This window comes from Heterocephalus glaber, unplaced genomic scaffold (assembly GCF_053883595.1).
Source record: "Heterocephalus glaber isolate CG9 unplaced genomic scaffold, H.glaber_assembly_v1.0 deba00001795, whole genome shotgun sequence".
NCBI lineage: Eukaryota > Metazoa > Chordata > Mammalia > Rodentia > Bathyergidae > Heterocephalus > Heterocephalus glaber.
Window position 1 is genome coordinate 4753432 of NW_028258476.1, and position 25498 is coordinate 4778929.

Here is a 25498-nt window from a genome sequence, read left to right on the forward strand (position 1 = left end):
TCACCTGACAGAGGGTCATGTAGGAGCCGCTCGGCTGGCTCGTCCCCGCCAGCCCACTGTTCCGCATAGTCGTGCTCCTGGAGTTTTTCAGTGTGCTCCTGGGTCAGGAGGTTCCCTTGATGGTCGCTGATGGGACAGAAGAAGGGATTAGAATGGAAATGGCCTAGGGATAGTGGTGAGCACTTTGAGGCAGATTTCTGTGAGACTTTGCCCACAAGGCCTTCCAAGTTTGACACAGCTCATTTCCTGATGGACAGTGGCCTCTTCTTTTCCTATTCTATTTGGCATGGAATGGCCCAGGGAACACATGCTCCTGAGCTATTTAAAGACACCAACATCACCTTTCTGTTCCTGTTAGGACAGGGTATGAAGGTTTCTTGGGGATGGGGAGTTTGTTTACTTGCTAGGAAACCCCTCCATCAAGTGAAGGCAAAGCACGCCGAGAACACAAACATCTCAGGCAAACTCTTGGTGAACCACAAGGGAATGAATCATTGCAGAAAAGCCGGGATGTTTCTGATCCCGGGTCCTTCCCATTGAGCAGGATGGACTCCAACAGGACACCTACCCGGCAGGCCCTGCAGTGTGGGTGGGTGAATGAAGCCAGTGTCACCAGCAGTGGTTCTATGTCCACTGACTATGTCCATTGTCCGGTACCCTCTCCATAGTGTGCATGATGCCCCCTCCCCTGATCAGCGTTACCTGGGGGCCGGTGATCCCACTGAGTCTTCCTCCCTCAATTCGTGCTTGGGCTCATCTACAAACAAAGTGAAAACAGCCAGTTCAGACTCTAGGCAGCTCTACTCACCTGCTGATAGAAACACAGTGGCCTATCAGGTGCAGCGACAGACCTTGTGTCTGTCTGTGTGGGTTCAGGAAGGTCTCACATTTGTCTTAAGGCCGATGGCCTGCCTTGGATTCAGATCCAAACCCGGAGCCTAGGTGGCCTTGATCTGAGGGTTTCCTTAATGGCAAATACTGAATTTAAATGGGCAAAGAAAAAAGGTCATGTGCCACCCAGATGAACACCTACTAGAGATATCAGCCACTCCAGGTCTCCTACAGCTGTGTGTCCCGCCTGCCACGGAGGAGGACTGCAGGGCCAGTGGCTCAGCATCTCACCATTGCTTGCTTGGGAAAGGCATTAAAGCATAGAGCAACATTTCCCTCATCCCTGTTGCTGTGTCAAGTAGCAGAACCAACCCCTATGTGCTTTATTGAATATTGCCTTCCCACACAAGACATCTAGGGATACCATTGGCCCATTTACTCTATATAGGTCATAGAGGTGGAAATTTAGAACAAAATGGTGGATCAACCACAGGAATGAAGAAAGCATGAGACCAGGAGTGGGGAAATTGCCTTCTTAGTTCTCAAAAAAGCTCCCTCCTGCCACATCTGCCTTCTCTGGTTTCACACTGGATGGAGGCTGCCTCCCTCCTCACCCCATCACATTTCATTCAGGAAAGGACACAGGTGGACTGCTAAGTCCTCCACCCTGTGACTCTGTCTCCTGTGTTCCCACTCAGGTGGCCTTGATTTTGCCACGCCTCTGAATATGACATCGACACCCAAACTCGTGTCCCCAGAGCTGTGGACCTTGAAGCAACCCAGTGAAATCATGCCTGCGGTCTTCTCACCAGCACTCGGCTTGTGAGCAATGAGCTCCGCCGGCCTGCACACCTCCACGAGCTCATCTCGGAGGCCCTGCCCCTGGTCACTCTGAGGGTCATCCAACTCGAGGGGGTTGGTGAGAAGGTCACTGGGGTGAATGGACAGTTCTCGGCCACGTTGTGACTGCTTTCTTAACAGGAACAGTCTCTGCTTCCGATCCTCAATCAGGATCCTGGCTTCCCTAAGTGGGACACGACAAAGAGATAAACACGAGAGTTGCAAAATACATGAAATGGGCGTTGACAGAGACTTCGAGGATATCGCCGAGAAGCCCTTGAAGCAGAACTGAGGCACCTTTTTGGTGACCTGCTTGGGGGAAATGAAGTCGAGAAAGACAAAACAAAGGTTTCCTTAGGGTCAGAAAATGCTCCTGTAGGATCTCACAACTTTCCCCTCATCTTCTCTCCCGTAGTCAGCCAGGTGTCTGTCTCCCTGAATCTCCTTCCCAAAGATGCCCTCTCAGATCCTCGGGGGACCACGGATGTTCCTGTGTCAACACAGACACTGTTGCTCCGTGCTGGGACACCATGCCACAACCTTAGATGGGCCCAGAGAGAGGCGGGGTTAAATGCAGGAAGAAAGAACCAGAGCTGCACAGGCTCAGGAGCAGAAGATTCTTCTGCTCCAAAGGCTGACAGGCGTCACGAGACAGGAGGTGGTCTGAGGAAGAGTCAGCGAGGTGGTGACTGCACAGCACCAAAGGTGGGAACTACACCAATTCTCACACTGTTGTTTCATTTCTCAATGTTTTCTTATGTGAGTTTGTGCTCAGTTGTTTTTTCAAAGTGCAAAGGAGGACTATCACGATGTTCTTTCATCATCTACCATGACTGTGTTCCCTGTCCTGTAAAATATTGTGAAACGTGTGCCTGCCCTGGCTTTCTGCCCCTCTGCTGGCTGGAGACTGCTCTTGCTTCTCCCGGCTGAGCTTCCCACTTCCCACCCACCTGCCCGGCATGGAAACCCCTTACCTGATCTTCGCAGATAGTGGCACCTTCTCCTCCTGCTTCTCCGCCTCACACGGCTGCTTCTCCCTCGGGAGAGACTCAGGGACATTGAGGTTTAGAAACTCTGAGAAAAGACACAACCAGCAGCCTCAGCGGACAGCCTGACATCATCCTGGAGACACTGCCTGAAGAGGAGGAGCAGCGTCCCTCCCGAGGACTCGCCCAGCCTCCCTTCCAGGCTCTGTGTGGGGCGCCACGTTTCTGTTGCCCAACTGCTCGGCTACACAACATTGCTGGTCCCCAGTCTAGAGGTGAGGACAGTGAAGCTCAAAGGCAAGTTAACTGGTGAACGATTCAACAGACAACAAGCAGAGGCAGAAGCCAGTGCTCTGAATCCAGGGCCACTGTCATTGTCACGCCCTGAGCCTCTTCATTCAAACGCTTAGCTGGGCATGAAGCAGAGACGTCTGATGCGCTTGGATCAGAGCTGACAGTTCCCTTGGGTTAGGATTTCAGCAAAGGACAGGTTTTCCAAAGATAGGAAAATCTTATCTGAAAACACATGTAAGACCTAATGCATAAGAAAACAGCCACCTGAAAATAAATCCCCACAACAACTAAGTTTGTGGTAGGGCACAAGGAACAACGAGGAACTGTGCGCGTTTACTCTGTGTCAGGATCTGTTTCGAGGCTTTACCAGAATTCACTCACACGTTCGCCACAACTCAAAGAAGTGGGTTCAGACTGCTTGAGACCGTGCGAAAGGCAGAGGCACGCGAGGGGCCGGGAAGACAAGAAACCTACCCCAGGGCCCCGCCGCCGAGCCCAGCACCCACGCCCCGCACACTGTGGCCACGCAGGACCTCAGGGGAAGTCTTTCCTCTGAATCTCCTTCCAAAGTTTTTCCTGCACTTATAGCCTAAGTCTGAAGGAAGATGGGAATGAAACACAGCTTGTCCTTTCCCACCACAAATCTCTCCACATCCCTGACATGGTTCAGTTGTTACTTTCCTCTCAGAGTCCTTGGCAATTGAAAAAACGCTGCCAGTGCATTGGTCAGGTAAAAATTGCAGGTCCGTGAGGGAACTCTGGGCTCACAGGTGCGCAGACCCCTTCTGTTCTTTCCGACCTGTTCAGTCACCTCAGCCCCTCTCACCACACCTGCAGCAGGCTGACTGGTGGGGGGGAGGCCGGCCCTGTGCAGGGGCCTGGGTTTCACTGGGGCCGATGGTCTCCTTCACATACTCTTGTTCTCACTCCCACCTTAGGTCTCATAGCTGAGAACTTCCAGGTCCACCTGGCCCTGCTGTCTTTCCCACGTCCCGCAAAGTTCACCGGCTCAGGGAGAGACAAACCAGATGCTACAGATTCCCCGATGACCCAGAAATAACTGCCACAGACTGTCAAGAGGCCCTCAGGTTCTCCTAAGAGGAGCCTGTGCCTCAGGAAGTACGACCACCCCACCAACCGGGCAGTCTCTGGTCTCCATGGTGACAATTATGGACGCCAGTTTCAGTCAGGAGTGGAGTCTTCCATAGCCCATGTTAAACATCTGCTGTGCACTATCACCATGTTTCCCCAGCATGGTCAGCCCGGGGCTTTGCCAACTAGCACTCCAGAGAGGCTTGGATGGGATGGCAGACCAGTGGTCCCAGACCACTGGGCCAACGGTGACATTACGTGTCTTTTGCGGGACCTCATAGGGTACAGTCGTAACCCTAATAAAAATGGCGTGGGCATTCTTGAGGAAAGCAGACACTGCCATGCCTGCCCCACAAGTCAATAATGGGGATTTTGACGCCTACTCCCACCCTGCACCTCACTGTAAACTAGGAGAAGTGCTGAACGCTGTCAGCCTTGGTTTTCCCATCCTCAGCAAGTAGAGGGCAAAATCCAACTTCCACATTTCTAAGCATGTGGGATAAAAGTTGTTTTCATGAGGGGAAGAGAAGAATCAAGTTAGGAGAGCGTTCATGTCATTTCTCAGACAGAAACCAAATGATCGTTCATCACTTTGGTGATTATGAAGCCGTGGGACTTACTGTATTTCTCTAGCAGTTTGGCCAGGATGGAGGCAGGAGAGTCCAGTGAGTGAGAATTTTCTTTGAGGTCTTCAAGTCCCTGTTTGCTGTCTTCCTGCGGACAGCGGGACTCCTGGCTGCTCTCCAGGCTGCTCATCTCCACCCTCGGATCACACAAAGGGCTGCCGGGGGCCTCCAGGGAGGCATCCTCGGCAAAAGAGGTGGCACTCGGGGCTGTGGGGAAAACCGAACACAGGAGGAGTTACCATTAAATGGTATCAAATAGGTTTATGGGGACTGGAGGATGACAGTACCTGAAGGTATCAACTTACTGTTGAGAAAAAGTTGTTCAACACCCAACAATTCAAAGTTCTTTTTTTTTCCTTTTTTCTTAATGTACTAAGATTTAATCATCTATAAAATCTGTAATTTAATCTGACAGTAAAACACAAGAAGCAATATTGGAGTTGGTTTAGTATATTATATATTTTAGCTTTGAAACCCATAGAAATCAGTTATCCCGGTTTTTTCCTATAAACGACCCATTTTTCCAAAGCATTATGCCCAATTTTAACTAGAATATGACAGATGATATTTCATAATTTTTAAAATATAAAATGAAGTCAATGACTCAAAAAAGTTAACTGCTGCAGTGGGTGGAGAAATTCCATAATTGATATCATTACAGATATAAAGTATCATGGTTCAACTTTTTAGTGCTTATAGCTAGGAATCAGGATAAAAAGGTCAATATGAAATTATTTAATTATAGTAGCAGTATCTAACACTTGAAATGCATCCATGCTCTTTAGTATAATTGTATTAGAGTCAAGTATGTTTATTTTCACATCTGTTATAACTGCTATTGCAAAGGAGAAATGCTATTGTCTTACTTTCCAAGAGAAATACACAGAGCAACTTTTTTCTCCAGGGAACTGGTGCAAACCAATATAATATCTAAATTCTTCACATACTATATAAAACAGGAGAAGCCTCTTCAGATTTATTTTTTGAAGTCTGGAATGCTGGCAGTTTCCCATTAGGCAACAGTTCTTCATTCCTATAATCTGGCTCAGAGCTGCTGCTGACTTCAGATCTAGAGCAGCAATGATTTCTTTTTAGGCTTCTTCTTTTCCACTGGTGTTTTTCTATTTATTTGTCTGACCAGGTCATAAAATACCTCATTAACGCTGATTTTTGACTTTGCAGAAGATTCTAAAAAGGCACAGTTACACCACTGTCTTGCTAAATTCTGGCCCTGTTCTTTGCCAGCTACTCGCTCATCTTCCAGGTCACATTTATTGCCCACCCAAATCATTGGAGCATCTTCTGTGTCCTTACCCCGTAAAATCTTTCCCTCAAATCCTGTAAATCATGAAATGTAGACTGAGCTGTAATGGAATATACTAGCGCAAACCCTTGGCCATTCTTCGTATACAAATCCCTCATCGCTGTAAATTGTTCTGTCCCTGCTATATCCAGGATTTCTATCATACACTGTTGGGAATCTATTTCAACTTGCTTTCTGTAGGACTCTTCTATCGTTGGGTCGTATTTGCCAACAAAAATTCTTTGAACAAACTGGACCGTCAGAGCAGACTTCCCCACGCCTCCTGGAAGGCGGCAGCCGGGGAGCGGCAGAGGCGGGACCTCCAGAGCGCGCACGCACGCAGCTCGCGGGCCCGTCCCCAGCCCCGCCCCTCTCCCGAGAGTTCCTGAGGATAAAAGCGGAAAAGCGCAGAGCGCAGAGCTCAGAGCTGAAGGCTTTGCCCTTAGCCCAGACACTGGCCAGGGGGAGGGAGAAGGGCACAGGGTCCCCGGTAAAGGTCTGCAGTTGCACCCATGGAATGAGGGGGTGACATGGTGGAAGGGCATCTCGACATCACTTCCCCTTGCCTGAGCTGGGTGGCCAGGTAGGCTGCCTGCTGTCTTTGGGAGGCCGCCACTGAGGGGGTGGCTCCCACTCCGCCACTCTTTTCAAAGTTGGTTACCCTTGGGTCGGTACCGCCAACCTCTTCCCAAAGCCACGTGCACGTTTATCATTCTTCATTCTTTGTTTGTTTTTTCCACCAAAACGGCTTTATTTTAAAAGCTGACACATACGTGACACTTCACTTTTGTTATTTTGTTTGCTTTCTCAAATATTACTTAAGTGTGCATTAAAAATATGTTTACATTTAAGAAATGTGAGACATGAAAGTCCTCTCTGTAAACATAATCATTATTCCGTATATTTTCCTACTTTGTTTCATACATAAATTAATCTACAAAATCATAAATCAAACCAGCAACTCTTAAAGCCCCCAAATATACACAAAATTTGGAGTTTGAGAGAAGTGTTTTCTTTGATTTTATAAATAACAGTATTTGCCATGTTTATCGGTTAAACGCTTATCACAAGTCCTGTCTTTTAACTCATTCTGCCAAAAGACTTTTCAGTTTAATTGGTAAAGATGCCATATATATGAAAAGTTGAAATAGCCAAAAGCCAACATTTATTTTTCAAATGTCAGAGAAGCTGGCTATTTCAATATTGCTCAGTCTTATTGAAATCATTCAGGCATCTGAACAAAAAGAAATGCTACTGAAAAGTAAATTCTTGTGCCATTATTTAAATGGCATCTAACAAAGCTTAAAATTTAAGAAACAGTAAAATCTGATGAAATCCTTTTTAACTTTGCAAAGAAAATTTTTCACTGAGATTCTGTTACAGGAACAGAACCAATTCTATCCTAAATTTTCTAAAATTTATTCTAGAATTAACTTTGATGAGTTAAAACTTCAAGGGTAAAAATGAGTAAGATGTGATATAAACACATCTGATAGTTCTCTGTAAGTCACTTTCCGTTGATTTATAAACCTATGGTTTTATAATTCTTTTTAAAAGGAAAATTTTGTCTATACTGCTGCATGCAGTAATTTTACTGTACATTCTTGACGATAATGCAACCTTCCAATCCTCTTGCAGAGCTTGACATACCAAGATTTCTCCAGAAAGTCAGCTTGTCGTATTTTCAGCAGCCTTTAGTGCTTCAGTAGCCTTTCAAGCTCCTTAGTGACCGACGATAAAGCTTCTGGGTTAATACCTTGTTCACAACGTCGTACACAAATAGACAGAGTTTCCATATCTAAACCAGTAGTCAAAATTTTTGAACTCTCAAGCGAAACGTCCATGGCCTCCCTCACCACGTTGAGGTTCGCCGCCGCCGCCACTCCGGCCAAACTGCCGCTCCCCATGGTGCACCCAGAGGGAGGCAGGAGCCGGGCCTGACCGCTTCATTCTTATATGTGTATAAAATCGTCAAAGTAGAAGTCATTTCCCATATATTTCCTCCGGGCTGGCCAGATGTCACCTCCCCATTTCCTTAGCATGAATGCAGATCTTGTTTTGTTTTGTTTTGTTTTGTTTGAGACAGGCTCTCACTGTGTAGTTTAAACTGGCCTTGTACTCACTGTGTAGGCCAGGCTGGCTTCAAACTCACGGCAATCCTCCTGTTTCAGCCTCCCGGGTGCAGGGATCACAGGCGTGGGCCACCCCACCCACCATCATGAATGCAGATGTTAAAGCATTTCCTCAAGTGAAAATTGTAAAACTATGCAAATGTAAAACTGCCATGATATTTTTGGGATATTTGCCATTACTCTGAAATCCATTAAAATGTATAGAGATGAATATTTATGTGCCATGGTAGAAGAAACGGACTACCATGTGAGTGGCCCCATACTTCCTTTGTTTGTTTGTTTGTTTGTTTTATTTGGTACCGTGGATCAATCTCGGGCCCTTGCGTTTGTGAGGCAGGCAATGGAACCATGGAGCTAAATCCCTGGCCCTTATACTTTGTTTTCAAAGAAACTATCTGTTTTGGTTTCCTCACTCTTCAGAAGAATATCTTCGATCTTGTATATTGCCATCATGGCCTTTTCTGGGCAGACACAGGACACAGTTACAAAGCCTTTTCTTCCCAGGATACCATATCCTTTCCTAGATTCCCACCAGATATTTCCCACTGTGTCCTTCCTAATGCCACAAGATTGGTGAACAATCCCAATACTGCATGTCACATCAGAGCTCTCACATAGAACCAGTTCCCTTCTCTAAGACAAGGACAAACAGCCGTGACCTAAGCCCCTCTGTACTGGTCAGCCCACAGGGCACAGCCAGGGCAGCTTCTGCGGAGTTCTCCACGAGTGCCCGCCATGTGGAAGTTTTTCAGTGTAGACCAACACTCCCACCCTCCGGTTCCTCTGCATCAGAGTCCTCCAACCTCCCATAAAAGGACTTTAGCCTTTTTGAGGGGAATTAGGGAATTTCCTCCATGTCACTCACCATAGCTAGGATGCAAGACATTTGTCGCCATTTGGGGATGAAGAGATGGACACCTCTCTTCTGAAATCCCATCCACCACTTCCTCACGTCTGGCAAAGCCAAGTCTGAACCAGGACAGCGCCTGAGAAACACGAATGTGCTCCCAAGAGCTTTACTCCTTTCAGCTAACTGCCTCCTGTCCCTTCACACTGGCTCCTCCCTCCTGTGCCCTGCTCTGTCATCCTACCAGGAAGTCATGATCTTGCTGTGGCCCAAACGTCTAGGGGCAAGAGAAGGCTGGGAAAATGCAACTTTGAAGCAGCTGTGAGCCAGCTGTGAGCCAGGACCTCAGTGAAACTCATGGAAGCCAGGACCATTACCCCTCACCTGACAGAGGGTCATGTAGGAGCCGCTCGGCTGGCTCGTCCCCGCCAGCCCACTGTTCCGCATAGTCGTGCTCCTGGAGTTTTTCAGTGTGCTCCTGGGTCAGGAGGTTCCCTTGATGGTCGCTGATGGGACAGAAGAAGGGATTAGAATGGAAATGGCCTAGGGATAGTGGTGAGCACTTTGAGGCAGATTTCTGTGAGACTTTGCCCACAAGGCCTTCCAAGTTTGACACAGCTCATTTCCTGATGGACAGTGGCCTCTTCTTTTCCTATTCTATTTGGCATGGAATGGCCCAGGGAACACATGCTCCTGAGCTATTTAAAGACACCAACATCACCTTTCTGTTCCTGTTAGGACAGGGTATGAAGGTTTCTTGGGGATGGGGAGTTTGTTTACTTGCTAGGAAACCCCTCCATCAAGTGAAGGCAAAGCACGCCGAGAACACAAACATCTCAGGCAAACTCTTGGTGAACCACAAGGGAATGAATCATTGCAGAAAAGCCGGGATGTTTCTGATCCCGGGTCCTTCCCATTGAGCAGGATGGACTCCAACAGGACACCTACCCGGCAGGCCCTGCAGTGTGGGTGGGTGAATGAAGCCAGTGTCACCAGCAGTGGTTCTATGTCCACTGACTATGTCCATTGTCCGGTACCCTCTCCATAGTGTGCATGATGCCCCCTCCCCTGATCAGCGTTACCTGGGGGCCGGTGATCCCACTGAGTCTTCCTCCCTCAATTCGTGCTTGGGCTCATCTACAAACAAAGTGAAAACAGCCAGTTCAGACTCTAGGCAGCTCTACTCACCTGCTGATAGAAACACAGTGGCCTATCAGGTGCAGCGACAGACCTTGTGTCTGTCTGTGTGGGTTCAGGAAGGTCTCACATTTGTCTTAAGGCCGATGGCCTGCCTTGGATTCAGATCCAAACCCGGAGCCTAGGTGGCCTTGATCTGAGGGTTTCCTTAATGGCAAATACTGAATTTAAATGGGCAAAGAAAAAAGGTCATGTGCCACCCAGATGAACACCTACTAGAGATATCAGCCACTCCAGGTCTCCTACAGCTGTGTGTCCCGCCTGCCACGGAGGAGGACTGCAGGGCCAGTGGCTCAGCATCTCACCATTGCTTGCTTGGGAAAGGCATTAAAGCATAGAGCAACATTTCCCTCATCCCTGTTGCTGTGTCAAGTAGCAGAACCAACCCCTATGTGCTTTATTGAATATTGCCTTCCCACACAAGACATCTAGGGATACCATTGGCCCATTTACTCTATATAGGTCATAGAGGTGGAAATTTAGAACAAAATGGTGGATCAACCACAGGAATGAAGAAAGCATGAGACCAGGAGTGGGGAAATTGCCTTCTTAGTTCTCAAAAAAGCTCCCTCCTGCCACATCTGCCTTCTCTGGTTTCACACTGGATGGAGGCTGCCTCCCTCCTCACCCCATCACATTTCATTCAGGAAAGGACACAGGTGGACTGCTAAGTCCTCCACCCTGTGACTCTGTCTCCTGTGTTCCCACTCAGGTGGCCTTGATTTTGCCACGCCTCTGAATATGACATCGACACCCAAACTCGTGTCCCCAGAGCTGTGGACCTTGAAGCAACCCAGTGAAATCATGCCTGCGGTCTTCTCACCAGCACTCGGCTTGTGAGCAATGAGCTCCGCCGGCCTGCACACCTCCACGAGCTCATCTCGGAGGCCCTGCCCCTGGTCACTCTGAGGGTCATCCAACTCGAGGGGGTTGGTGAGAAGGTCACTGGGGTGAATGGACAGTTCTCGGCCACGTTGTGACTGCTTTCTTAACAGGAACAGTCTCTGCTTCCGATCCTCAATCAGGATCCTGGCTTCCCTAAGTGGGACACGACAAAGAGATAAACACGAGAGTTGCAAAATACATGAAATGGGCGTTGACAGAGACTTCGAGGATATCGCCGAGAAGCCCTTGAAGCAGAACTGAGGCACCTTTTTGGTGACCTGCTTGGGGGAAATGAAGTCGAGAAAGACAAAACAAAGGTTTCCTTAGGGTCAGAAAATGCTCCTGTAGGATCTCACAACTTTCCCCTCATCTTCTCTCCCGTAGTCAGCCAGGTGTCTGTCTCCCTGAATCTCCTTCCCAAAGATGCCCTCTCAGATCCTCGGGGGACCACGGATGTTCCTGTGTCAACACAGACACTGTTGCTCCGTGCTGGGACACCATGCCACAACCTTAGATGGGCCCAGAGAGAGGCGGGGTTAAATGCAGGAAGAAAGAACCAGAGCTGCACAGGCTCAGGAGCAGAAGATTCTTCTGCTCCAAAGGCTGACAGGCGTCACGAGACAGGAGGTGGTCTGAGGAAGAGTCAGCGAGGTGGTGACTGCACAGCACCAAAGGTGGGAACTACACCAATTCTCACACTGTTGTTTCATTTCTCAATGTTTTCTTATGTGAGTTTGTGCTCAGTTGTTTTTTCAAAGTGCAAAGGAGGACTATCACGATGTTCTTTCATCATCTACCATGACTGTGTTCCCTGTCCTGTAAAATATTGTGAAACGTGTGCCTGCCCTGGCTTTCTGCCCCTCTGCTGGCTGGAGACTGCTCTTGCTTCTCCCGGCTGAGCTTCCCACTTCCCACCCACCTGCCCGGCATGGAAACCCCTTACCTGATCTTCGCAGATAGTGGCACCTTCTCCTCCTGCTTCTCCGCCTCACACGGCTGCTTCTCCCTCGGGAGAGACTCAGGGACATTGAGGTTTAGAAACTCTGAGAAAAGACACAACCAGCAGCCTCAGCGGACAGCCTGACATCATCCTGGAGACACTGCCTGAAGAGGAGGAGCAGCGTCCCTCCCGAGGACTCGCCCAGCCTCCCTTCCAGGCTCTGTGTGGGGCGCCACGTTTCTGTTGCCCAACTGCTCGGCTACACAACATTGCTGGTCCCCAGTCTAGAGGTGAGGACAGTGAAGCTCAAAGGCAAGTTAACTGGTGAACGATTCAACAGACAACAAGCAGAGGCAGAAGCCAGTGCTCTGAATCCAGGGCCACTGTCATTGTCACGCCCTGAGCCTCTTCATTCAAACGCTTAGCTGGGCATGAAGCAGAGACGTCTGATGCGCTTGGATCAGAGCTGACAGTTCCCTTGGGTTAGGATTTCAGCAAAGGACAGGTTTTCCAAAGATAGGAAAATCTTATCTGAAAACACATGTAAGACCTAATGCATAAGAAAACAGCCACCTGAAAATAAATCCCCACAACAACTAAGTTTGTGGTAGGGCACAAGGAACAACGAGGAACTGTGCGCGTTTACTCTGTGTCAGGATCTGTTTCGAGGCTTTACCAGAATTCACTCACACGTTCGCCACAACTCAAAGAAGTGGGTTCAGACTGCTTGAGACCGTGCGAAAGGCAGAGGCACGCGAGGGGCCGGGAAGACAAGAAACCTACCCCAGGGCCCCGCCGCCGAGCCCAGCACCCACGCCCCGCACACTGTGGCCACGCAGGACCTCAGGGGAAGTCTTTCCTCTGAATCTCCTTCCAAAGTTTTTCCTGCACTTATAGCCTAAGTCTGAAGGAAGATGGGAATGAAACACAGCTTGTCCTTTCCCACCACAAATCTCTCCACATCCCTGACATGGTTCAGTTGTTACTTTCCTCTCAGAGTCCTTGGCAATTGAAAAAACGCTGCCAGTGCATTGGTCAGGTAAAAATTGCAGGTCCGTGAGGGAACTCTGGGCTCACAGGTGCGCAGACCCCTTCTGTTCTTTCCGACCTGTTCAGTCACCTCAGCCCCTCTCACCACACCTGCAGCAGGCTGACTGGTGGGGGGGAGGCCGGCCCTGTGCAGGGGCCTGGGTTTCACTGGGGCCGATGGTCTCCTTCACATACTCTTGTTCTCACTCCCACCTTAGGTCTCATAGCTGAGAACTTCCAGGTCCACCTGGCCCTGCTGTCTTTCCCACGTCCCGCAAAGTTCACCGGCTCAGGGAGAGACAAACCAGATGCTACAGATTCCCCGATGACCCAGAAATAACTGCCACAGACTGTCAAGAGGCCCTCAGGTTCTCCTAAGAGGAGCCTGTGCCTCAGGAAGTACGACCACCCCACCAACCGGGCAGTCTCTGGTCTCCATGGTGACAATTATGGACGCCAGTTTCAGTCAGGAGTGGAGTCTTCCATAGCCCATGTTAAACATCTGCTGTGCACTATCACCATGTTTCCCCAGCATGGTCAGCCCGGGGCTTTGCCAACTAGCACTCCAGAGAGGCTTGGATGGGATGGCAGACCAGTGGTCCCAGACCACTGGGCCAACGGTGACATTACGTGTCTTTTGCGGGACCTCATAGGGTACAGTCGTAACCCTAATAAAAATGGCGTGGGCATTCTTGAGGAAAGCAGACACTGCCATGCCTGCCCCACAAGTCAATAATGGGGATTTTGACGCCTACTCCCACCCTGCACCTCACTGTAAACTAGGAGAAGTGCTGAACGCTGTCAGCCTTGGTTTTCCCATCCTCAGCAAGTAGAGGGCAAAATCCAACTTCCACATTTCTAAGCATGTGGGATAAAAGTTGTTTTCATGAGGGGAAGAGAAGAATCAAGTTAGGAGAGCGTTCATGTCATTTCTCAGACAGAAACCAAATGATCGTTCATCACTTTGGTGATTATGAAGCCGTGGGACTTACTGTATTTCTCTAGCAGTTTGGCCAGGATGGAGGCAGGAGAGTCCAGTGAGTGAGAATTTTCTTTGAGGTCTTCAAGTCCCTGTTTGCTGTCTTCCTGCGGACAGCGGGACTCCTGGCTGCTCTCCAGGCTGCTCATCTCCACCCTCGGATCACACAAAGGGCTGCCGGGGGCCTCCAGGGAGGCATCCTCGGCAAAAGAGGTGGCACTCGGGGCTGTGGGGAAAACCGAACACAGGAGGAGTTACCATTAAATGGTATCAAATAGGTTTATGGGGACTGGAGGATGACAGTACCTGAAGGTATCAACTTACTGTTGAGAAAAAGTTGTTCAACACCCAACAATTCAAAGTTCTTTTTTTTTCCTTTTTTCTTAATGTACTAAGATTTAATCATCTATAAAATCTGTAATTTAATCTGACAGTAAAACACAAGAAGCAATATTGGAGTTGGTTTAGTATATTATATATTTTAGCTTTGAAACCCATAGAAATCAGTTATCCCGGTTTTTTCCTATAAACGACCCATTTTTCCAAAGCATTATGCCCAATTTTAACTAGAATATGACAGATGATATTTCATAATTTTTAAAATATAAAATGAAGTCAATGACTCAAAAAAGTTAACTGCTGCAGTGGGTGGAGAAATTCCATAATTGATATCATTACAGATATAAAGTATCATGGTTCAACTTTTTAGTGCTTATAGCTAGGAATCAGGATAAAAAGGTCAATATGAAATTATTTAATTATAGTAGCAGTATCTAACACTTGAAATGCATCCATGCTCTTTAGTATAATTGTATTAGAGTCAAGTATGTTTATTTTCACATCTGTTATAACTGCTATTGCAAAGGAGAAATGCTATTGTCTTACTTTCCAAGAGAAATACACAGAGCAACTTTTTTCTCCAGGGAACTGGTGCAAACCAATATAATATCTAAATTCTTCACATACTATATAAAACAGGAGAAGCCTCTTCAGATTTATTTTTTGAAGTCTGGAATGCTGGCAGTTTCCCATTAGGCAACAGTTCTTCATTCCTATAATCTGGCTCAGAGCTGCTGCTGACTTCAGATCTAGAGCAGCAATGATTTCTTTTTAGGCTTCTTCTTTTCCACTGGTGTTTTTCTATTTATTTGTCTGACCAGGTCATAAAATACCTCATTAACGCTGATTTTTGACTTTGCAGAAGATTCTAAAAAGGCACAGTTACACCACTGTCTTGCTAAATTCTGGCCCTGTTCTTTGCCAGCTACTCGCTCATCTTCCAGGTCACATTTATTGCCCACCCAAATCATTGGAGCATCTTCTGTGTCCTTACCCCGTAAAATCTTTCCCTCAAATCCTGTAAATCATGAAATGTAGACTGAGCTGTAATGGAATATACTAGCGCAAACCCTTGGCCATTCTTCGTATACAAATCCCTCATCGCTGTAAATTGTTCTGTCCCTGCTATATCCAGGATTTCTATCATACACTGTTGGGAATCTATTTCAACTTGCTTTCTGTAGGACTCTTCTATCGTTGGGTCGTATTTGCCAACAAAAATTCTTTGAACAAACTGGACCGTCAGAGCAGACTTCCCCACGCCTCCTGGAAGGCGGCAGCCGGGGAGCGGCAGAGGCGGGACCTCCAGAGCGCGCACGCACGCAGCTCGCGGGCCCGTCCCCAGCCCCGCCCCTCTCCCGAGAGTTCCTGAGGATAAAAGCGGAAAAGCGCAGAGCGCAGAGCTCAGAGCTGAAGGCTTTGCCCTTAGCCCAGACACTGGCCAGGGGGAGGGAGAAGGGCACAGGGTCCCCGGTAAAGGTCTGCAGTTGCACCCATGGAATGAGGGGGTGACATGGTGGAAGGGCATCTCGACATCACTTCCCCTTGCCTGAGCTGGGTGGCCAGGTAGGCTGCCTGCTGTCTTTGGGAGGCCGCCACTGAGGGGGTGGCTCCCACTCCGCCACTCTTTTCAAAGTTGGTTACCCTTGGGTCGGTACCGCCAACCTCTTCCCAAAGCCACGTGCACGTTTATCATTCTTCATTCTTTGTTTGTTTTTTCCACCAAAACGGCTTTATTTTAAAAGCTGACACATACGTGACACTTCACTTTTGTTATTTTGTTTGCTTTCTCAAATATTACTTAAGTGTGCATTAAAAATATGTTTACATTTAAGAAATGTGAGACATGAAAGTCCTCTCTGTAAACATAATCATTATTCCGTATATTTTCCTACTTTGTTTCATACATAAATTAATCTACAAAATCATAAATCAAACCAGCAACTCTTAAAGCCCCCAAATATACACAAAATTTGGAGTTTGAGAGAAGTGTTTTCTTTGATTTTATAAATAACAGTATTTGCCATGTTTATCGGTTAAACGCTTATCACAAGTCCTGTCTTTTAACTCATTCTGCCAAAAGACTTTTCAGTTTAATTGGTAAAGATGCCATATATATGAAAAGTTGAAATAGCCAAAAGCCAACATTTATTTTTCAAATGTCAGAGAAGCTGGCTATTTCAATATTGCTCAGTCTTATTGAAATCATTCAGGCATCTGAACAAAAAGAAATGCTACTGAAAAGTAAATTCTTGTGCCATTATTTAAATGGCATCTAACAAAGCTTAAAATTTAAGAAACAGTAAAATCTGATGAAATCCTTTTTAACTTTGCAAAGAAAATTTTTCACTGAGATTCTGTTACAGGAACAGAACCAATTCTATCCTAAATTTTCTAAAATTTATTCTAGAATTAACTTTGATGAGTTAAAACTTCAAGGGTAAAAATGAGTAAGATGTGATATAAACACATCTGATAGTTCTCTGTAAGTCACTTTCCGTTGATTTATAAACCTATGGTTTTATAATTCTTTTTAAAAGGAAAATTTTGTCTATACTGCTGCATGCAGTAATTTTACTGTACATTCTTGACGATAATGCAACCTTCCAATCCTCTTGCAGAGCTTGACATACCAAGATTTCTCCAGAAAGTCAGCTTGTCGTATTTTCAGCAGCCTTTAGTGCTTCAGTAGCCTTTCAAGCTCCTTAGTGACCGACGATAAAGCTTCTGGGTTAATACCTTGTTCACAACGTCGTACACAAATAGACAGAGTTTCCATATCTAAACCAGTAGTCAAAATTTTTGAACTCTCAAGCGAAACGTCCATGGCCTCCCTCACCACGTTGAGGTTCGCCGCCGCCGCCACTCCGGCCAAACTGCCGCTCCCCATGGTGCACCCAGAGGGAGGCAGGAGCCGGGCCTGACCGCTTCATTCTTATATGTGTATAAAATCGTCAAAGTAGAAGTCATTTCCCATATATTTCCTCCGGGCTGGCCAGATGTCACCTCCCCATTTCCTTAGCATGAATGCAGATCTTGTTTTGTTTTGTTTTGTTTTGTTTGAGACAGGCTCTCACTGTGTAGTTTAAACTGGCCTTGTACTCACTGTGTAGGCCAGGCTGGCTTCAAACTCACGGCAATCCTCCTGTTTCAGCCTCCCGGGTGCAGGGATCACAGGCGTGGGCCACCCCACCCACCATCATGAATGCAGATGTTAAAGCATTTCCTCAAGTGAAAATTGTAAAACTATGCAAATGTAAAACTGCCATGATATTTTTGGGATATTTGCCATTACTCTGAAATCCATTAAAATGTATAGAGATGAATATTTATGTGCCATGGTAGAAGAAACGGACTACCATGTGAGTGGCCCCATACTTCCTTTGTTTGTTTGTTTGTTTGTTTTATTTGGTACCGTGGATCAATCTCGGGCCCTTGCGTTTGTGAGGCAGGCAATGGAACCATGGAGCTAAATCCCTGGCCCTTATACTTTGTTTTCAAAGAAACTATCTGTTTTGGTTTCCTCACTCTTCAGAAGAATATCTTCGATCTTGTATATTGCCATCATGGCCTTTTCTGGGCAGACACAGGACACAGTTACAAAGCCTTTTCTTCCCAGGATACCATATCCTTTCCTAGATTCCCACCAGATATTTCCCACTGTGTCCTTCCTAATGCCACAAGATTGGTGAACAATCCCAATACTGCATGTCACATCAGAGCTCTCACATAGAACCAGTTCCCTTCTCTAAGACAAGGACAAACAGCCGTGACCTAAGCCCCTCTGTACTGGTCAGCCCACAGGGCACAGCCAGGGCAGCTTCTGCGGAGTTCTCCACGAGTGCCCGCCATGTGGAAGTTTTTCAGTGTAGACCAACACTCCCACCCTCCGGTTCCTCTGCATCAGAGTCCTCCAACCTCCCATAAAAGGACTTTAGCCTTTTTGAGGGGAATTAGGGAATTTCCTCCATGTCACTCACCATAGCTAGGATGCAAGACATTTGTCGCCATTTGGGGATGAAGAGATGGACACCTCTCTTCTGAAATCCCATCCACCACTTCCTCACGTCTGGCAAAGCCAAGTCTGAACCAGGACAGCGCCTGAGAAACACGAATGTGCTCCCAAGAGCTTTACTCCTTTCAGCTAACTGCCTCCTGTCCCTTCACACTGGCTCCTCCCTCCTGTGCCCTGCTCTGTCATCCTACCAGGAAGTCATGATCTTGCTGTGGCCCAAACGTCTAGGGGCAAGAGAAGGCTGGGAAAATGCAACTTTGAAGCAGCTGTGAGCCAGCTGTGAGCCAGGACCTCAGTGAAACTCATGGAAGCCAGGACCATTACCCCTCACCTGACAGAGGGTCATGTAGGAGCCGCTCGGCTGGCTCGTCCCCGCCAGCCCACTGTTCCGCATAGTCGTGCTCCTGGAGTTTTTCAGTGTGCTCCTGGGTCAGGAGGTTCCCTTGATGGTCGCTGATGGGACAGAAGAAGGGATTAGAATGGAAATGGCCTAGGGATAGTGGTGAGCACTTTGAGGCAGATTTCTGTGAGACTTTGCCCACAAGGCCTTCCAAGTTTGACACAGCTCATTTCCTGATGGACAGTGGCCTCTTCTTTTCCTATTCTATTTGGCATGGAATGGCCCAGGGAACACATGCTCCTGAGCTATTTAAAGACACCAACATCACCTTTCTGTTCCTGTTAGGACAGGGTATGAAGGTTTCTTGGGGATGGGGAGTTTGTTTACTTGCTAGGAAACCCCTCCATCAAGTGAAGGCAAAGCACGCCGAGAACACAAACATCTCAGGCAAACTCTTGGTGAACCACAAGGGAATGAATCATTGCAGAAAAGCCGGGATGTTTCTGATCCCGGGTCCTTCCCATTGAGCAGGATGGACTCCAACAGGACACCTACCCGGCAGGCCCTGCAGTGTGGGTGGGTGAATGAAGCCAGTGTCACCAGCAGTGGTTCTATGTCCACTGACTATGTCCATTGTCCGGTACCCTCTCCATAGTGTGCATGATGCCCCCTCCCCTGATCAGCGTTACCTGGGGGCCGGTGATCCCACTGAGTCTTCCTCCCTCAATTCGTGCTTGGGCTCATCTACAAACAAAGTGAAAACAGCCAGTTCAGACTCTAGGCAGCTCTACTCACCTGCTGATAGAAACACAGTGGCCTATCAGGTGCAGCGACAGACCTTGTGTCTGTCTGTGTGGGTTCAGGAAGGTCTCACATTTGTCTTAAGGCCGATGGCCTGCCTTGGATTCAGATCCAAACCCGGAGCCTAGGTGGCCTTGATCTGAGGGTTTCCTTAATGGCAAATACTGAATTTAAATGGGCAAAGAAAAAAGGTCATGTGCCACCCAGATGAACACCTACTAGAGATATCAGCCACTCCAGGTCTCCTACAGCTGTGTGTCCCGCCTGCCACGGAGGAGGACTGCAGGGCCAGTGGCTCAGCATCTCACCATTGCTTGCTTGGGAAAGGCATTAAAGCATAGAGCAACATTTCCCTCATCCCTGTTGCTGTGTCAAGTAGCAGAACCAACCCCTATGTGCTTTATTGAATATTGCCTTCCCACACAAGACATCTAGGGATACCATTGGCCCATTTACTCTATATAGGTCATAGAGGTGGAAATTTAGAACAAAATGGTGGATCAACCACAGGAATGAAGAAAGCATGAGACCAGGAGTGGGGAAATTGCCTTCTTAGTTCTCAAAAAAGCTCCCTCCTGCCACATCTGCCTTCTCTGGTTTCACACTGGATGGAGGCTGCCTCCCTCCTCACCCCATCACATTTCATTCAGGAAAGGACACAGGTGGACTGCTAAGTCCTCCACCCTGTGACTCTGTCTCCTGTGTTCCCACTCAGGTGGCCTTGATTTTGCCACGCCTCTGAATATGACATCGACACCCAAACTCGTGTCCCCAGAGCTGTGGACCTTGAAGCAACCCAGTGAAATCATGCCTGCGGTCTTCTCACCAGCACTCGGCTTGTGAGCAATGAGCTCCGCCGGCCTGCACACCTCCACGAGCTCATCTCGGAGGCCCTGCCCCTGGTCACTCTGAGGGTCATCCAACTCGAGGGGGTTGGTGAGAAGGTCACTGGGGTGAATGGACAGTTCTCGGCCACGTTGTGACTGCTTTCTTAACAGGAACAGTCTCTGCTTCCGATCCTCAATCAGGATCCTGGCTTCCCTAAGTGGGACACGACAAAGAGATAAACACGAGAGTTGCAAAATACATGAAATGGGCGTTGACAGAGACTTCGAGGATATCGCCGAGAAGCCCTTGAAGCAGAACTGAGGCACCTTTTTGGTGACCTGCTTGGGGGAAATGAAGTCGAGAAAGACAAAACAAAGGTTTCCTTAGGGTCAGAAAATGCTCCTGTAGGATCTCACAACTTTCCCCTCATCTTCTCTCCCGTAGTCAGCCAGGTGTCTGTCTCCCTGAATCTCCTTCCCAAAGATGCCCTCTCAGATCCTCGGGGGACCACGGATGTTCCTGTGTCAACACAGACACTGTTGCTCCGTGCTGGGACACCATGCCACAACCTTAGATGGGCCCAGAGAGAGGCGGGGTTAAATGCAGGAAGAAAGAACCAGAGCTGCACAGGCTCAGGAGCAGAAGATTCTTCTGCTCCAAAGGCTGACAGGCGTCACGAGACAGGAGGTGGTCTGAGGAAGAGTCAGCGAGGTGGTGACTGCACAGCACCAAAGGTGGGAACTACACCAATTCTCACACTGTTGTTTCATTTCTCAATGTTTTCTTATGTGAGTTTGTGCTCAGTTGTTTTTTCAAAGTGCAAAGGAGGACTATCACGATGTTCTTTCATCATCTACCATGACTGTGTTCCCTGTCCTGTAAAATATTGTGAAACGTGTGCCTGCCCTGGCTTTCTGCCCCTCTGCTGGCTGGAGACTGCTCTTGCTTCTCCCGGCTGAGCTTCCCACTTCCCACCCACCTGCCCGGCATGGAAACCCCTTACCTGATCTTCGCAGATAGTGGCACCTTCTCCTCCTGCTTCTCCGCCTCACACGGCTGCTTCTCCCTCGGGAGAGACTCAGGGACATTGAGGTTTAGAAACTCTGAGAAAAGACACAACCAGCAGCCTCAGCGGACAGCCTGACATCATCCTGGAGACACTGCCTGAAGAGGAGGAGCAGCGTCCCTCCCGAGGACTCGCCCAGCCTCCCTTCCAGGCTCTGTGTGGGGCGCCACGTTTCTGTTGCCCAACTGCTCGGCTACACAACATTGCTGGTCCCCAGTCTAGAGGTGAGGACAGTGAAGCTCAAAGGCAAGTTAACTGGTGAACGATTCAACAGACAACAAGCAGAGGCAGAAGCCAGTGCTCTGAATCCAGGGCCACTGTCATTGTCACGCCCTGAGCCTCTTCATTCAAACGCTTAGCTGGGCATGAAGCAGAGACGTCTGATGCGCTTGGATCAGAGCTGACAGTTCCCTTGGGTTAGGATTTCAGCAAAGGACAGGTTTTCCAAAGATAGGAAAATCTTATCTGAAAACACATGTAAGACCTAATGCATAAGAAAACAGCCACCTGAAAATAAATCCCCACAACAACTAAGTTTGTGGTAGGGCACAAGGAACAACGAGGAACTGTGCGCGTTTACTCTGTGTCAGGATCTGTTTCGAGGCTTTACCAGAATTCACTCACACGTTCGCCACAACTCAAAGAAGTGGGTTCAGACTGCTTGAGACCGTGCGAAAGGCAGAGGCACGCGAGGGGCCGGGAAGACAAGAAACCTACCCCAGGGCCCCGCCGCCGAGCCCAGCACCCACGCCCCGCACACTGTGGCCACGCAGGACCTCAGGGGAAGTCTTTCCTCTGAATCTCCTTCCAAAGTTTTTCCTGCACTTATAGCCTAAGTCTGAAGGAAGATGGGAATGAAACACAGCTTGTCCTTTCCCACCACAAATCTCTCCACATCCCTGACATGGTTCAGTTGTTACTTTCCTCTCAGAGTCCTTGGCAGTTGAAAAAACGCTGCCAGTGCATTGGTCAGGTAAAAACTGCAGGTCCGTGAGGGAACTCTGGGCTCACAGGTGCGCAGACCCCTTCTGTTCTTTCCGACCTGTTCAGTCACCTCAGCCCCTCTCACCACACCTGCAGCAGGCTGACTGGTGGGGGGGAGGCCGGCCCTGTGCAGGGGCCTGGGTTTCACTGGGGCCGATGGTCTCCTTCACATACTCTTGTTCTCACTCCCACCTTAGGTCTCATAGCTGAGAACTTCCAGGTCCACCTGGCCCTGCTGTCTTTCCCACGTCCCGCAAAGTTCACCGGCTCAGGGAGAGACAAACCAGATGCTACAGATTCCCCGATGACCCAGAAATAACTGCCACAGACTGTCAAGAGGCCCTCAGGTTCTCCTAAGAGGAGCCTGTGCCTCAGGAAGTACGACCACCCCACCAACCGGGCAGTCTCTGGTCTCCATGGTGACAATTATGGACGCCAGTTTCAGTCAGGAGTGGAGTCTTCCATAGCCCATGTTAAACATCTGCTGTGCACTATCACCATGTTTCCCCAGCATGGTCAGCCCGGGGCTTTGCCAACTAGCACTCCAGAGAGGCTTGGATGGGATGGCAGACCAGTGGTCCCAGACCACTGGGCCAACGGTGACATTACGTGTCTTTTGCGGGACCTCATAGGGTACAGTCGTAACCCTAATAAAAATGGCGTGGGCATTCTTGAGGAAAGCAGACACTGCCATGCCTGCCCCACAAGTCAATAATGGGGATTTTGACGCCTACTCCCACCCTGCACCTCACTGTAAACTAGGAGAAGTGCTGAACGCTGTCAGCCTTGGTTTTCCCATCCTCAGCAAGTAGAGGGCAAAATCCAACTTCCACATTTCTAAGCATGTGGGATAAAAGTTGTTTTCATGAGGGGAAGAGAAGAATCAAGTTAGGAGAGCGTTCATGTCATTTCTCAGACAGAAACCAAATGATCGTTCATCACTTTGGTGATTATGAAGCCGTGGGACTTACTGTATTTCTCTAGCAGTTTGGCCAGGATGGAGGCAGGAGAGTCCAGTGAGTGAGAATTTTCTTTGAGGTCTTCAAGTCCCTGTTTGCTGTCTTCCTGCGGACAGCGGGACTCCTGGCTGCTCTCCAGGCTGCTCATCTCCACCCTCGGATCACACAAAGGGCTGCCGGGGGCCTCCAGGGAGGCATCCTCGGCAAAAGAGGTGGCACTCGGGGCTGTGGGGAAAACCGAACACAGGAGGAGTTACCATTAAATGGTATCAAATAGGTTTATGGGGACTGGAGGATGACAGTACCTGAAGGTATCAACTTACTGTTGAGAAAAAGTTGTTCAACACCCAACAATTCAAAGTTCTTTTTTTTTCCTTTTTTCTTAATGTACTAAGATTTAATCATCTATAAAATCTGTAATTTAATCTGACAGTAAAACACAAGAAGCAATATTGGAGTTGGTTTAGTATATTATATATTTTAGCTTTGAAACCCATAGAAATCAGTTATCCCGGTTTTTTCCTATAAACGACCCATTTTTCCAAAGCATTATGCCCAATTTTAACTAGAATATGACAGATGATATTCATAATTTTTAAAATATAAAATGAAGTCAATGACTCAAAAAAGTTAACTGCTGCAGTGGGTGGAGAAATTCCATAATTGATATCATTACAGATATAAAGTATCATGGTTCAACTTTTTAGTGCTTATAGCTAGGAATCAGGATAAAAAGGTCAATATGAAATTATTTAATTATAGTAGCAGTATCTAACACTTGAAATGCATCCATGCTCTTTTAGTATAATTGTATTAGAGTCAAGTATGTTTATTTTCACATCTGTTATAACTGCTATTGCAAAGGAGAAATGCTATTGTCTTACTTTCCAAGAGAAATACACAGAGCAACTTTTTTCTCCAGGGAACTGGTGCAAACCAATATAATATCTAAATTCTTCACATACTATATAAAACAGGAGAAGCCTCTTCAGATTTATTTTTTGAAATCTTTTGAAGTCTGGAATGCTGGCAGTTTCCCATTAGGCAACAGTTCTTCATTCCTATAATCTGGCTCAGAGCTGCTGCTGACTTCAGATCTAGAGCAGCAATGATTTCTTTTTAGGCTTCTTCTTTTCACTGGTGTTTTTCTATTTATTTGTCTGACCAGGTCATAAAATACCTCATTAACGCTGATTTTTGACTTTGCAGAAGATTCTAAAAGGCACAGTTACACCACTGTCTTGCTAAATTCTGGCCCTGTTCTTTGCCAGCTACTCGCTCATCTTCCAGGTCACATTTATTGCCCACCCAAATCATTGGAGCATCTGTTGTGTCCTTAACCCCGTAAAAATCTTTCCTCCAAAATCCTGTAAATCATGAAATGTAGACTGAGCTGTAATGGAATATACTAGCGCAAACCCTTGGCCATTCTTCGTATACAAATCCCTCATCGCTGTAAATTGTTCTGTCCCTGCTATATCCAGGATTTCTATCATACACTGTTGGGAATCTATTTCAACTTGCTTTCTGTAGGACTCTTCTATCGTTGGGTCGTATTTGCCAACAAAAATTCTTTGAACAAACTGGACCGTCAGAGCAGACTTCCCACGCCTCATGGAAGGCGGCAGCCGGGGAGCGGCAGAGGCGGGACCTCCAGAGCGCGCACGCACGCAGCTCGCGGGCCCGTCCCAGCCCCGCCCCTCTCCCGAGAGTTCCTGAGGATATAAAGCGGAAGGAAAAGCGCAGAGCGCAGAGCTCAGAGCTGAAGGCTTTGCCCTTAGCCCAGACACTGGCCAGGGGTGGAGGGAGAAGGGCACAGGGGTCCCCGGTAAAGGTCTGCAGTTGCACCCATGGAATAGGGGGGGTGACATGGTGGAAGGGCATCTCGACATCACTTCCCCTTGCCTGAGCTGGGTGGCCAGGTAGGCTGCCTGCTGTCTTTGGGGAGGCCGCCACTGAGGGGGTGGCTCCCACTCCGCCACTCTTTTCAAAGTTGGTACCTTGGGTCGGATACCGCCAACCTCTTCCCAAAGCCACGTGCACGTTTATCATTCTTCATTTCTTTGTTTGTTTTTTCCACCAAAACGGCTTTATTTTAAAAGCTGACACATACGTGGACACTCACTTTTGTTATTTTGTTTGCTTTCTCAAATATTACTTAAGTGTGCATTAAAAATATGTTTAC

General features: G+C 47.9%; 1 protein-coding gene and 3 pseudogenes across 3 annotated transcripts in view; all 4 read right to left on the bottom strand.

Moving 5' to 3' along the window:
• The window catches only part of LOC110351023 (uncharacterized), a 48583-nt gene extending 24754 nt beyond the window's left edge, over positions 1-23829 (bottom strand). Inside the window, exons 1-15 of one of the 3 annotated variants that reach the window (XM_087203313.1) lie at positions 23326-23829; positions 21308-21407; positions 20303-20517; positions 19365-19419; positions 18667-18788; positions 13995-14207; positions 11977-12076; positions 10972-11186; positions 10034-10088; positions 9336-9457; positions 4664-4876; positions 2646-2745; positions 1641-1855; positions 703-757; positions 5-126 (exon numbers count right to left, since the gene is read on the bottom strand). In XM_087203313.1, coding sequence (XP_087059439.1) covers positions 5-126; positions 703-757; positions 1641-1855; positions 2646-2745; positions 4664-4876; positions 9336-9457; positions 10034-10088; positions 10972-11186; positions 11977-12076; positions 13995-14207; positions 18667-18788; positions 19365-19419; positions 20303-20517; positions 21308-21407; positions 23326-23461 — 2038 coding nt within the window. In that variant the 5' untranslated portion in view covers positions 23462-23829. The remainder of the gene's footprint in view (positions 1-4; positions 127-702; positions 758-1640; positions 1856-2645; positions 2746-4663; positions 4877-9335; positions 9458-10033; positions 10089-10971; positions 11187-11976; positions 12077-13994; positions 14208-18666; positions 18789-19364; positions 19420-20302; positions 20518-21307; positions 21408-23325) is intronic. The other 2 variants (XM_087203315.1, XM_087203314.1) reach the window with 2 other exon arrangements.
• LOC147820843 (mitotic-spindle organizing protein 1 pseudogene) lies at positions 6514-9329 on the bottom strand (annotated as a pseudogene).
• LOC147820844 (mitotic-spindle organizing protein 1 pseudogene) lies at positions 15845-18660 on the bottom strand (annotated as a pseudogene).
• A 506-nt stretch (positions 23830-24335) lies between the features above and the next one.
• On the bottom strand, positions 24336-25028 carry LOC147820845 (ras-related protein Rap-1A pseudogene; annotated as a pseudogene).
• Between the last annotated feature and the right edge of the window lie 470 nt (positions 25029-25498).